Source organism: Corythoichthys intestinalis, chromosome 13 (assembly GCF_030265065.1).
Source record: "Corythoichthys intestinalis isolate RoL2023-P3 chromosome 13, ASM3026506v1, whole genome shotgun sequence".
Lineage (NCBI taxonomy): Eukaryota > Metazoa > Chordata > Actinopteri > Syngnathiformes > Syngnathidae > Corythoichthys > Corythoichthys intestinalis.
This window is the reverse complement of record NC_080407.1, coordinates 38,583,033-38,598,091: the sequence shown is the minus strand read 5'-3', so window position 1 is coordinate 38,598,091 and position 15,059 is coordinate 38,583,033. Positions and strand designations below refer to the sequence as shown.

Here is a 15,059-nt window from a genome sequence, read left to right as displayed (position 1 = left end):
ATACAGCGAGCACGTGATTTTGTGACGTCGGTGGGTAGGGTCTATAGCGCCTCCCATGCTTTCATATCCCCAAGTACCTTCATTTGGCCGAAAGATGACAACATTGTTTCATGTATTATTACCAGACTGATTTTTGTGTTGTTTTTTATTGCCAGACTGATGCTATGATTTGGTATGCTGCGCTGACGTCAGTCATTGCAAACCAAACCACACAAAATCAAAATAATATTAAAACACTTCCGCCCTATGACACATACCCTGACAAGAATGGGTATTGTTTGTATATTTTATATAAAATATAGTATATCTTTCCTGGTCGGAGGTTGGAAAACTCCGGCTTCCCACCTTCCTCGAACGCAGCAAAAAGAGCGGCCACTTTTTCCTCTTTGTTCTCTTTGATCTCCTCTATCTCAGTCACTTAACCGAAGTCACTTTATTCTTGCCAATCTGGCCGACCGATAACATCGACATGTCGTCAAGCATTCAGAAATCAAGCGAGTAAAATGTCACCGGCTGCAGTAAAAGAGGAGCCTCCGCGTCACCAACGCTCGACTGTGTGCAAAATAATGCACGCAAAGGGTGTTCTTCACAGACTAGAAGGTTGGTTTACTTTCGATAATACGTATAGGCTACTGTACATGACAGAAAGAAGACGAATCTCATTGATGAGAATTAAAAGTAGTGGTGTCAAGATATTAACATTTTTATTCACACTTAATCGCATTTTTCATAGTTAATTGGCCATGGGGTCGGCTTTCCGCAGGGGCAAGAGGGGGCGGTGCTCCCTCAAATAAATCTCTTGTCCCCTCAAATGAAAACATTTACTCGTTGAGAAAGCACATTTTTAACTCACTCCATATACAAAATCTGCACATGGCTCTTAATATGGTAATTTATGCACATAACTTTGGCGGTGATAGTGTGATAGCTTGACACTTCCGCGAACCACCTTCAGGAGATATGCTGTGTTCACGTGTTTCGGGAGATCTGTATTTCCAAGTTGGAAAATCGTGCTGATGTGCTGTTAAGTTGTAATGTGGGATAAAAACATGGTTGCTATAAATAGGAGTAGCCTATTTTAATGCTCCAACGATACATCACAACTTGCGTGACTGTTTGGCGCTTTTTATAGACGCCATGAAATAGAAAATGATTTTTTCGATTAGCCCAACAGCACCTGAATGCAGCATCAATATTAGCATGTGCCAGTCATACAGTCGATGGCAGGTGCGAATGACATCTTCCCACCTGCTTTACAGGTTAGTTCCAATTCTTGTTCTTTTTTGTTACCGACTGTATGTGTTGATGCTTGTTTGGTCGCCCATTCGCATGAATTGTGAATTTCAGTGGTTCAACTTTACGTATCGGGCAGTTAACTGAGGTAAAGTACTCTGGTATTGAATTAATGCAGAAGAGTATCTGCCGTGTTTTAACCTACTGGCTATGAATACAATGGTAATTAAATACGATTTGAGTGAGAGGCTTTCACTCAAGAGTTGTCTAATATTGAATTAATATGGTATGTGGTATTTGATCTGCATCAATACCGATGCTATTTATTGCTATTTGTTTATATGACCAAAATGAACTGAGTCAACTGCCTCTCTTTGAGATATAACCTGTAAAAAAATTTGTATGTGTTTTCATCATCATTTCCAGCTGTTTTACAAGCATTTTATTTGTGACTGCAGTCCCTGTAATCTGTGACAAGATGTATTATTATTTTTTACTTGTATTTGACTCAAACAGCATTACTCTTACAAATGGATATTGGAAAGTTATTTGCTCGCAGCAAGAAAGAATGAGAGAGGTAGATAGGTAACCAACCCAGGTAACATAAACCACTTTTAGGTCACAAATTACCAGTTGAGAAACGAGAATTAATTGCATAACAGTTATAAGTGATATTTCTGTCCAGACAAAGTAGAGCAGCAGAGTGCAGGTAGAGGTAAAGGAGAGATGGAAGTTGATGAGCACAGGTGAACTATCAACAAGGGATGTCCCAATTTTGATTTGGAATACTGATGGCTGAAAAACAAAACAAAAAAATGTCACTTTTTTACAGAAACCTGTATTTTGGTTGGATGTTATATAGTTTAAAGTGCTATGTCTGACTCTTTATGACAGATTAGTGGTCAAAAATGTTTTTGCTTGCTCACCAGAGCTTCGCAGTGCCCCACATATGTTGCCATCTACACATTTCTGACTGCACCCTCATGCATGCCTTTCTACAACCGGCCCTGGTTAATGCCCAGATAGCAGACCGATGTTGAAAAGATGTTGAATCAACATTTCCCTGTCGATCTTATATTGCTGAATCAATGTTGACACCCGACGTTGATTTGTCATCACTTTTGCACCCTCGATTAATTTTGTTCCAATGTTGAAATCCTTCCAAAACCTAAATGTCATTTCGATTATTAAAAATATTGGAACAATGCTATGTTTTCCTTCTTTTTCAAACATGACTATTATTGCTTTCCAATATGCCTATATTTAGAGGACCTGCTTTATTTACAGACAGAAGAAACCGCAAGGCTGACGAATAAAATACTATTAGGTAATATGATAAAATGATAAATGAATAAAAAAGTAAAAATATGGCTAGATTTCAAATTATTTTTAATAACGCTTGATAAACATGCTGTTTTCAAACTTAAGCCTCCTCTTCAGTGTGACGAGCTTCGCTGCGAAGCTCGCCACCACCGCGGCCTGTACGGGGCATAGCGTAGCCACTTTTGCACAACAGCAGCGAATGCATATTCTGACATGTCCATCCTCATCTGCCTCTTCAGTGAATTTGAAGAACTCAAGCAAAACAGCATTCACAGTTAAGTCATATCATGCAATTCAAACAGATATCAAAAGTTAGTTTAATATACTTCAGCATTGCGTGGTGGAGTGAATTTCTTCACCAATTTCAAACCAAATTAGGGCTAAATGTGGGAACGGAGCTAGCTACGATGACTGCACTGTCTCAGTGTTCAGTAAATTCATCGAAACTAGGCTGTAATATCTAGTGATTTTAGCAGTTAAATTGGAAAAGGAATTGAGTTTGCCTGAACTTCTACTTAGCAAACATCTCAGCTATGTGGGGTTTTGCTTGAATGCCAATCACAGCAAATGCAGTTTCTTACAATTTTGGCAACTTTGCCACATTATGTCTGGCAAAGGGTTTTATATACCAGTAATAATGACAAACGCGGTTCTTTCTACAATAAGACATCATTGCTGTTAAAGGCTCTAACACAGCACAGCGGGCTTACCTTAAAATATGGCTTGCCTTAAAAGAGCCGTTTCCAGTGGAGTTCGTTCGAGGCAATTCGCTGTCTTCCCGGTTGACACCAAGAACACAACTATTTTTCGACCAAAACTCCCGTTCATCCATAATTTGATGACTTTTTAATCCTATTTCCCGTTCAATCATAAATCAACTTTTTGTCAACATAAGTTCATCAACTATAAAACAATGTTAACCCAACCATTGCCTGACATGCCATAAAACAGCGTTGTTTCAACGTCACTGTCATGTGTCATGGATTCAACCTTGTTTATTGTCGAAAATTTCGATGTCAACCATACTGACGATAATGATGGAAAATCAACGTTTATTCAAGGTCTGTCTGCTATCTGGGTGTGATGTCAAGCACTTTGAATTACTTTTGTGTTGGATTGGATGACAACAAATTATCAATCAACAAAAAATTGGCAATAAAGAATTTTCTCCAACAGAAACCAACTTTGGGGACAGAAGTTTGCAAATAAGGAAATAAGATTTGGCCCGTGTGTTTGTGGTCTTGCAGATCTAAATGTCACCCAAACCCATCGTCCTGAGCACCAGAAGTCTGCATGCATTAAGAAAGAGGGAGAGTCACCATACATCAAGGATGAGGAAGAGTCTGTACCCATTCAAGGTAATTCTAAGCATTGCTTTTTTTTCTTCTTCAGATGAGGCAGAAATCAAAAATGGTACCTTCATAAGTGAGGAAATATCTTTGTCTCTTGCTTTCTTAGTAGCTGTGCAGTGGACTCGTTAACTGACGTAAGGGTCACGCCACGGCGTCGTCTTGACAATTATTTGCAGATTTCTTTCTATGGAAACGAATTTGAAGTAATTACATGATGTACAGTATATATTGCGCTCAATTACCAGGCTAGAACACACATACACACACACACACACTGAGTAGAGCAAACGAGAGTGTAACACTGTGTAAAACATACTGACGCCAAACACCTGGTCACGCCAACCACACCAAGTGGAACATTTGCACCCTTGTTTACTTTAACCAGTGCTTTTCAATTAACTTTCTTTTCCATGCTGCCAGGAAGATGTAAACATTTCACATCCCCCAACTCTCTGCCGCCACTGTAAAAAGTATCATACGTACACCTCTGAATAACATTGTTCTTTTTAATATTAAAGAAAAGTAATATAGATTAATTTACAATAAACTTTAACTTCAATCTATCAATATTGTTTGGTTTGTAACCGAAAATATTTAAATCACATCAATTAAAAAACAAAAAGTCACATCCAAGCGGAAAAATACATTCAAGGTAGATGTTTTTGATCATTTGTATAAATTCAAATTGATCAGCAACATTAACCCATGAGGACAATATGCCAAACAGATTGACCGAAAAAACAAAAACTAATAGAACAAAAACTACAGTGTAAGTGGACTGTTTTGATTTTTTTTTTTTATCAGCTCCTTTGCTATGGTGTGGGATTATTTTGCACTGAGCAACTTGGCATGCCGCCTTATATGATGCTAACAGTGCTTGTCAGTTTGCTGAGGCAATATTCAATCAAGCGGCTTATAAATGTGATTGGGCTCTAATGTCTTTAAGTGACGATTGGTTAGGCTTCCTGCTGTCTGCTGCAAACACTTTTAGACACAGTAAACAAACTGGTCTTTCCTCGTCTCCCACTGTATTGAAAGTCAAAGCTAAACGCTACATACGCTTCGTCATATTTCCTCGTCTTAGGGCTTCATATCTCCAGTGCTCTTTGCTATGTGCTCTTGTTTGGTTCAAAAATACAGCACACGCTGTGAAAATGAAAGCGCCACTGCCACCCACTGAGTAGATGGGCAGTTACACGTTATTTTCGTACAGCAAAAAAAGTATGTTCTCCGAGTCTGCCTCTATTTGAGGAGTACTGACTTAAACTCGATCTGTTGCCATATTCAACTGGCATAAGCCAGCAAGTCTAGCTAGTCTGCATAAATTATTCTTTTATCTTCAACGTGTAGCTTGCAAAAAGTCTTGATGGTCGTTAGTACTCTAGCCTTCGTCTCTTTTGTCCATTCATCAAAAAAGAAAAAAGACGATGGGGGCGATAAAAACCATGACAACTTGAGAAGGGAGGGGTTCTGCTGCCAGACCGCAATGGATGCCAACTATATCACTGGATATGTTTACATGGACACTTTTATTGGGATTTAAAGCCTGACCAGGATAAAAATGCCATTCGGAATATTTTGAAACCCGATCCAACCTATTCAGATTCTATTCTGAACGAGAGGAGTGGTTTATACCGATTGGTGATCCGATCGGCGCCGCATGTAAAAATTTTGGAACAAACCATCCCTGACGTCACAGGTAGTCCCCGGTTTACCAACGAGTTCCGTTCCTTGGCTGGCGATGTAACCCCGGTTTTCGTGTAAGTCGGAATCAACTTTTTGAATTCCTCAAATCACCCTCTAAATTAAAAAAAAAAAAAAAAAAAAAGATCCAAAAACATGTATTGTACTGTCCTCGCCAAGACGTTGGAGCTAAGTCCTAGCTAGACGGTGAGCTAAGCTCCGAAATGACGATGCCAGACATCCGTGTGGATTTCTGCCTTTATTCAGCTGCTCATGACATCAACATTTACGGCATCAAACTAAAATAAAATTAAATTAAATCAGTCGCATCATCAATAACAGCAATTCAAATGTGTGTTTACAAGTCGCTGCTGATACAGCAATAACACACGATTAGCATGTATCCGTTAGCGTTCGCACATCATCAAAAACTATCACGTAAATTTGCCCCAAGTGTTCGACCACAATTGAAAACGCACAAAAAATGGTACAAAAGGGGTTATGTAAAGCTGTCACCTCTGGATGCTTCACAAGCAACAAATGAGCGCGCAGGCTGCCTCCTCTGTCACTCGGCTATTCTGTGTGTGCCGTGTGTGGGGTGGGCACGTCTGTACATGCACTCGCTTTCTTAACAAAACTAAGGTCAACATTTAAAAAAAAAAAAAAGAAACACGAGCTGCAGGCTTCGTAAAGTAGAAATCGTGTAAATCGGGTCCGGCGTAACCCGGGGACTACCTTTAAATGTGTTTGTTATTCCCAGAAGCTAGTAGATGCAGATCAAACAAAAGACAAGATACAACAACTAAGACAACTTGAGCAAGACTAAATTGGTCTGTATCCGTGACCAAGACGTTGCCGGAGATATTTAATGATCTTAAAATTTTTGAAAGACTTTATGGTTGAAAAATGGGAAAAATACACAAAATAACGCGAGAGTTTAATGTCTAGATGGACGAAGCAATGCATTGTTGCACTGAGGTTTATATGTCTTCCTCTTTGTCTAACTACTTTTTCCGGTATATTTGGTCATTGCTGCCTTCACATGCCGTGGGAAAGGTAATTACGAGTAGGTTTTGTTCATATGCTTTCGTTGTTTGTAAAAACAAAAACATAGCAAGCATGAACTTCATTTTGGTTTGTTTTGTGACCCATTCATTCATCTACAGCACCAAAAAAAAAAAAATGAATAAAAAAAGTTTACAAATGTGTACACTAAATTAATATGACGGCATCCAAAAAATGATAAATAAAACTTCGAACCATATTTACAGTGATTACAAAACTACACCAAGGCAACGTCAATCTGCGAACGTTAAATAATTAGTTCGACTAGTTGAAGTTCTGATGCATGAACGCACAAGTCTGAATAATTTTATTGTCCATGAAATGGTGCATCCGATCATCATTTTAATTGATCGGATGAAGGTATTGTTGTCCATGTAAACGTAGCCACCGATCTAACCAACGTATCGGTCCATCAAAAAAAAGTTACGAGTCTTTACGCGTGTAATCTAAAGGTTACTTCCTGTTGACTTCATCTGGGGACATTCTTGAGTCACCTCCTTTTCAGCAGAGTGGGTAGAGTAGGCAACAATTTTACTCAAGTAATAGCGTTACTTAAAAAAAAAATTACTCAAGTAAAAGTAGTCATCCAAAAATGTACTCAAGTACAATTAAAAAAGTATTTGGTGAAAAGAATACCCAAGTCATGAGTAACATCGTAACTGCTTTTTTTTTTTTTTTTTTTTAAACAATGCCATTTTTTTCCTCAACACAAAATTATCTATATGAGCTGTTGTTGTAATGATACTGTACAATAACACAGTACATAGCCACATTAATACAAAGAAATACAAAAAAAGAAAATAATCATTGAATTCCGGTGAGAGAGAGATGAAATACAGAATTGAAGCATTATTCATCCAATCAGCATGAGTGCCCTCTTGTGGAGAAAACATATTTCCTATTATGAAACTAAAAGGATCTCCTTTAAAAGGACGATATCTCCAGTTTTACGTGGTCAATCGGTGCCAACTAAAAACTGGGAGGGAGGTTAACAATTTTTTACGGTGCTTTAAAGACCCCACGTGATTGAACAGGCTGGCGTGATCATAGAACGGCAAGCTTGCATCTTATTGGTAAAATGTAGCCATGTGGTTATTGTTGCAATGTCTCATTGGTGAAATTGGTAGAGCTACTCTTGGCATCACTGGCAAAAAAAAACAAATTTGTATGTAGAATAAAGAGGAAAATGTTACGACTCATGTGTAGCGGAGTAAGAGTAGCATTTTTTTCTTCACAAAAATATTCAAAAGTAAAAAGTATGGCTCAGTTAAACTATTCTTACGAGTACTTTTTATTTTAGTTACTCAAGTAAATGTAACAGAGTACGTGTAACGCATTACTACCCACCTCTGCTTTTCAGTAACCCAAAATGAGCAGGAAGTGACTCTAAATACCCCAAAATGGAAAGGAACTGCCCGAATATCAACAGGAAATGACGTGAAATGCCTCAAAATGCACTAATTGCCGGGCATTGGGTGCCACTAACTTCCATAGACGTCCAATCTGTTTAAAGTGTGAGGGATGGAAGCGAATGAACCAATGTTCGTTGCTGCCACTCTCCCACTTCACGGATTTGATATCTACTAGAGATAACTCAATTCAATTCACAGCACAATGATGAAAATGGCTTGTTTCTGTTTATCACTTGTATGGTAGAAGATCATAGAAGGATTTCCTGACCAATGTACCGTGAATTGTTTTATTGCCACATCGTGAGATCGTTATCGTGAGCCTTGAATCACAAATACTGTAGAATAGAAAGGAATTTGCCATTATACATAGTACAATGGGATTAAAAATAGCAACTCCCTTCCAGTGCATCACACAATGAATTTATGTCATGCATAAATAGATAACATACAAGAAAATTAACTTAATAAAATAAAAACAAAACAACTAGGCAGTGTACGAAGGATGTAGAGTGTTGATGTTGAAGAAAATAAATACATGATAACCAGGGATCATATTTGGCAGCCGACATGATAATAGTAGTAGCAGCAACAATAATGCAACAAGGTCATTGGTTACATGTTAGCATTAAGAGAGTTGACGGCTCTGGGAAAGATCGTATCATGAGGTATGACGAGGTTCCCACCCCCAGTGGGAAGATATCAGGCCAGAGTGGTTCGCTCTCAGTTGAGCCAACAATCCATCAGTACCAATGGACACAACTTTCATTCAGTATTTCTGAGATGATTTACTAACAGTCTTCCCCTTTTGTTTGCCAACTGAGGGTTGCCAATCCCGGCACGTCTTCAATCAACTCCTCCTTTGCCTCATCATAATAGCTCACTAACTGAACATGATCAGTGGCGTCATTGGATTCGTCCACTGCCGAGGAAATGCATTTTGTATTAATCACAAAGGTGTTTAGACAAATCGTCAGCAATTATTTCAGTACGTCTTATTGCTGTCTTCTGTGACTGGGGTATTCACTTTATTTTAGCAACATTCCTTTCCTTCTAACAAGGTGTCAAAATTTCTTGGATCATTTCTGCATCACGAAATGGTTTCTTGTGCTTACTCTTGATCCAGGCCACTATTTGCTGTTCTGTCATGCACGAGGTCAGCTTTGTGCGAGAAGTCTTTTGAGCTTTTTTTCTTTTAATTGATTTTGGGGGGCATTCTTTCTTAATATTGCGGTGGCCCTTCCCATAATGGCATTTATGTTTTCAGATTTTATCAGAGCAACAGTGCTTTGACACAAACGTCACATTGGCTTTGTGCTCGAAGATGGCAAACTTATATTTGTCAGTCTGTTCTTCATTCAGTCGGCTGTTTTCATTCAGTTAAAACATCTTGGATGATTCAACAGAAAAGATGTAAACATGCCCATACAACAAAAAGCTGCCCTTAAGCTGCTTTTTATTTATTTATTTATTTATTTTTTACAAGAAAGTGCAAAAAAATGAACCATTTTAAAGGGAGTACTTATTCTCTCAACAATACAATAAAATTTACGCTGGCGGAATGAATTCCACATTTTCTGGACAAAAACAAAGAGTCTTTAGAAATAAGACTTCTTTTAAGCAATATACTTTGTTTTCACAGTGTTACCTGCCTTGTGTAACTCTTGGAGTGACAGGTGGAAATCACAACTGGTCTTGACACCGCCACACACACACACTCATTACAGTGCGCGCACTTTCTTCTCTCCCCCTCTCCCTCCCCGCAACAACAGATTTCTGTACTATTTCGCATGTTTGTAGTGTTACCGCTTTACTTACCCCATAATTTCTGGACTATTGGGCGCCCCTGATTACAAGCCTCACCCAGTACATTTTTAAAGGAAAAACCAGTTTTTACATACATAAGCCTCTCCTGCCTACAAGCCGCGTGTGCCCACTTAGTAAAATGAGACATTGACAAAGAAATACAGTTTTCAAACGTTTAATAACACACCTTAACTTTTCGTTCCAAACAGCGCCGGCAAACACGGGAGTTATATAACAGCGGCACGGAAGTTGCATAGCATCAGCATTGCGGTGCAGCACTAATTGTGCTGGTTAAGTAAAACATAAAAGTCTTTGTTAGCAATCTTCATCTTCTTCCTGTGCATTCAAACCATGAAAGTCTTCACCCTCAGCGTCGGATATGAAGACGCTCAGATGCACTTCGCCACGCACACACTTACTCAGTCTGTCCTTCGCGTCGCCTTCAATGTCTCCCGTAATGAGGCATATTCACTCCCAGCCTGTGCCGTCCTCCTCGCAGCAGACTGGTCCCTCAAAGCCCACTTGTGATGGCGGACTCTTTCACAGCGCTTCACACGCTAGGCTCCCCCAAAGCTGCTCTTCGCATTCGGCGAGTCTTGGCAAGCGATCTCTCGCCGCTCGTCATCAAAGCGTCCCATACAACTCTGATGGCCAATTTAATTTCTTCTTGCATTTTCCATGATGCAGGTCTGCCAATTCTACTCATGCACAAAGACGAGGGTTCGCCACCCATATTCATGCACAATGTACAAAGTTAAACTACCGGTAGTAGTGCAAACTAGCGTCTTCCTCGACACATATATTCCACGTGTCTCACTCCCACATTCCATGTTCGAGTGCCCCTGGCGGCCGTCAGAAAAATACACAAATTGGCCGCATCACTGCACACACCGCAGGACCCAAAATGAGAGAAAAATGTAGCGGCTTGTAGTCCGGAAATTACGGTAATCATGGTTTTATACGTTCTGCACTTGAACTACACGATAGCAAATTAGCTAATTAGCTTAGCGCTCGGCGCTAACTATTAACATCTCGAAAACAACAACAATAAAGGCTGAACAGTACAAGAGTATTCGTGTACTCACCTCTTATAGATGCACACGTCTTAGCAACACACTCAGGACATTGTTCAATTGAAATGCCTTAAAGCTACAGCTGGAAATCTGAAAGACAAGGAGCAACGAACTATCTCTCTTCCCCTCTCGCTCTAAAAAAATAACTTGCGCACAAAAGCGCGACCGCTGGGTCGTGCTTTTGTTTCTGCCTGTCTCATACACAAATTTATTTTCCAGTCTTTTAAAAAGGAGTAAATCTCTCTCCCAGTAACTGGGAGCATCCATCATAACGTTGTGCGTGCGTCCGTTAACTGTGTCTGGGCGGCAGACGTTTCTTGAATTTCGTTTCGCTACGACCGGCTGTCATTAAGTTATGAGTGAAAATCATCGTTTTTGAACCTTTATGAATCGTCATCGAATCGTCACGTGTCAAATCACTAGAGGTGTGCAAAATTTCAGATTCTTAGATTATTCGCGATTCGGCCGTGGTAGATTCGAGAACGATTCACAAACATCCAAATTCCGATTATTGAAATATGCCAAGTAAAGCGGAAGTACAACACACTCAGCGCGCCGCACGGTCAATGAGCAACGGAGCGAGAGTAGCTAAACATCATGCTTCTCATTACCCGGCCCCTCGGGTAATGCCAATGCTCAACTCACGGCTCTAGCTCAACTCATGCCACGAGATAAAAAAAACACAACAACATACCTGAAGCTGCTACAAAAGTACGTCATCCACATAATGTTATGGTAGATATCATTTATATAAGACTAGATGCACTACAGTAGCGGTAGCGTTTGCAGCACATCTACAAAAAGCTGGATGCAGACGTAGTAAACGGCCGCCATCTTAAAGCAGTACACTTCTCTGCAAGGCTGTTGTAGCGAACCTTCCAAGCAAACCTAATTAACTTTTTATCTAAAATACTCCTAAATCGGTAAAATATTGACTTGAATCTATCTTTAAAATAGTTTTAAAACTTTCACATGTCGAAAGTTGACAAAAGGGAAATTATGGATTAACGGGAGCAATTTTAACAACTTTAACGGTTGATTCACAACATTAAATTAATTGAATGTAGTTTAAAGCTGCTGATACAGAATGGGGACTGGAGTTTTTTATTTACTGTTATTTTTGTATATTTGTTTACTGCTATATGTTAACTTGATACTGAAATAGTAGTTTGGTTTAGCCTGAGTATATTTTTGAACAATTTTGGAACTAATGTACAAAACATAAAAAAAAAAAAAAAAAAATTTAAAAGGGGGGGGGGTGCATCAATAATCGTTTTAGAATCAAATCGGACCATCTGAATCGTTATCGTAATCGAATCGTTAGGTGCCCAAAGATTCCCAGCTCTACAAATCACGATGCATGTAATAATCGAATTTTTGGAACTACTCTACATGGCAGTGACAGCCCAGAATGCATCTCATACGCGAGCGTATGTACGCGCGTGTACGAGATGCAGCTCTCAGCTAGTCTAACCTCACAGCCTACTAGCTGGACAGACGGTCCATAAAATATATCATTTCTCCTCTTGTGTCTTGCAGGTTTCAGCAAATATTTTGGTCCTGAGTGGCAGGGGTCTGAGTCTCCTTCCGTTAAAGAGGAATTTGAGCACCCGCAAATGAAACGGGAAGAGCCAGAGCACCCTCAACAGCAAAAGAGAGAAGCGCAACTTCCAATCAAAAAGGAGGAGGTAGAGCTGCCATACATTAAAGAGGAGGACGATATCACCAGGTTGACTGGTGAGCCCCTGAAGAGCAAAGATTGTCTGAGTGAGGCCAGCAGAGGGACGGAGCCTCCAAGCAGCAGCTCAACAGAAGGCTTGCAAACTGACATTTTCATCGCTCCATCAGACAGAAATGGCGCCACATCACACTCAACTTACAATGATGATGGTCATAAGAAATCTCACCATGACGACGAACACTGTAAATGCTCTCAGTGTGGGAAAACCTTTGCTAATAAGCATACCTGTCTTAGGCATATCAGGAGCCACACTGGTGAAAAACCTTTTGTCTGCTCAGTTTGTAGTCAAGAATTCAGTCGAAAGCAAGACATACAAAGACACATAAGAACTCACACTGGCGAAAAACCTTGTTCCTGCTCCGTTTGTGGTCAAGGATTCACTCGAAAGCAACACTTGAAAATACACACAAGAACCCACACTGGTGAAAAACCTTTTTCCTGCTCCGTTTGTGGTCAAGGATTCACTCGAAAGCAACACTTGAAAATACACACAAGAACCCACACTGGTGAAAAACCTTTTTCCTGCTCCGTTTGTGGTCAAGGATTCACTCGAAAGGAACACTTGAAAATACACACAAGAACCCACACTGGCGAAAAACCTTTTTCCTGCTCAGTTTGTGGGCAAGGATTCACTCAAATTAACCACTTAAAAGTCCACACAAGAACCCACACTGGTGAAAAACCTTTTTCCTGCTCAGTTTGTGGAAAAGGATTCAGTCTAAAGCAAGACTTGAAAACACACACAAGAACCCACACTGGTGAAAAACCTTTTGTCTGCTCAGTTTGTGGTCATAAATTCACTCGAAAGGGAACCTTAAACAGTCACACAAGAACCCACACTGGTGAAAAACCTTTTTCCTGCTCGATTTGCGGTAAAGGATTCAGTCGAAAGAAAGACTTACAAAGACACATAAGAACCCACACTGGTGAAAAACCTTTTTCCTGCTCCGTTTGTGGTCAAGGATTCACTCGAAAGGAACACTTGAAACTACACACAAGAACCCACACTGGTGAAAAACCTTTTTCCTGCTCAGTTTGTGATCAAAGATTCAGTCACAAAAGCACCTTAAAAAAACACACAAGAACCCACACTGGTGAAAAACCTTTTTCCTGCTCAGTTTGTGGAAAAGTATTCAGTCTAAAGCAAGACTTGAAAACACACACAAGAACCCACACTGGTGAAAAACCTTTTGTCTGCTCAGTTTGTGGTCATAAATTTACTCGAAAGCAACACTTGAAAATACACACAAGAACCCACACTGGTGAAAAACCTTTTTCCTGCTCGATTTGCGGTAAAGGATTCAGTCAAAAGCAAGACTTAGAAAGACACATAAGAAACCACACTGGTGAAAAACCTTTTTCCTGCTCCTCTTGTGGTGAAGCATTCAGTCAAAAGCAAAAATTAAAAATACATTTCACAACCCACACCTGAAAAAACCCTTTTTCCTGCTCAGTTTGTAGTCATTCGGAAAGATCGGATGAAGAGACACGTGTGTGTGTTGGTGTGAGTAGCAGTGGCCAATGACTGTTTTGACTGTCATCCATGCTGTTGACGATTGCAGTTTTGGGGGCTTACATGTGCTTTGTCCAATCCTTGTTTGATGTAGATCCACACTATTGCCTAAAGTATTGGCTTACCTGATTTAACTCCCAAGTTAAGTGAATTGTGGAAACTGTTTCTTAAACACAGCCTCACGAGATGCTTTCATTTTTGTTGATTTTAGAGGAGGCTGTAACGTGCAACTTAAAATACATGGCTGCTTATTCAACTACATTACCGCCACAAAATGCAACTTTTATTCTCATAAAAATTGTACAACATATTTTCTCGCCATGACAGTTCGACTTTTTTTCCCCCCATTCTAACAGTATGACTTTAATGTCTTTTTTTTGTGCGGCTCTTATACTCTGTCGTATAAATTGGACACTGATATTTTTATTGTTTGTGCTTTTCATCATACCAGCCCCCGCCAATGAAAATCTCTCGACTCTGCTGGGAACTTTTAAGTGTTTGTACTTCACCGTCCATGTTTATAATCATAATAAATACCTTGTTTTTATTCAGTCCTAGCCTCCTGTCCCGGTCCTTCAGAACAAATCTGTGTGTATGAAAAACGTTATCGTTCCTGTTGTTGTGCCACTTTTGGCCAATTTACTAGGCACGTGACAATACACATAAACACCTACGGTATGATTCGGCTCGATGTGGCAGGGTCACGATATGATAGGGTCAAAATAATAGCAGTCCAATGCGACTAAGTAGATGAAACGGTATATTTTTTAGCGCTACATAGCAAACAAGTTACCAGCAGGTTCAGTAGATTCTCAGAAAACCAACAAGACCCAGCATTTGATATACACACTCTTAAAGTGT

The 15,059-nt window shown here is 39.7% G+C and overlaps 1 protein-coding gene across 3 annotated transcripts; it reads left to right on the top strand.

Annotated features, from left to right (window-relative positions):
• Positions 1-453: 453 nt before the first annotated feature.
• On the top strand, positions 454-14,701 carry LOC130927679 (gastrula zinc finger protein XlCGF57.1-like). Of its 3 annotated transcripts, none has more exons than XM_057853638.1 (3): positions 454-600; positions 3,804-3,914; positions 12,484-14,701. In XM_057853638.1, exons 1-3 carry the CDS (start codon positions 504-506, stop codon positions 14,115-14,117), a joined length of 1,842 nt encoding a protein of 613 aa, XP_057709621.1. In that variant the 5' UTR covers positions 454-503; the 3' UTR covers positions 14,118-14,701. The 3 variants fall into 3 exon arrangements, with proteins under 3 accessions (XP_057709621.1, XP_057709622.1, XP_057709623.1); XM_057853639.1 differs by lacking the exon at positions 454-600 and adding an exon at positions 1,215-1,259; XM_057853640.1 differs by lacking the exon at positions 454-600 and adding an exon at positions 1,267-1,381.
• Positions 14,702-15,059: the final 358 nt, after the last annotated feature.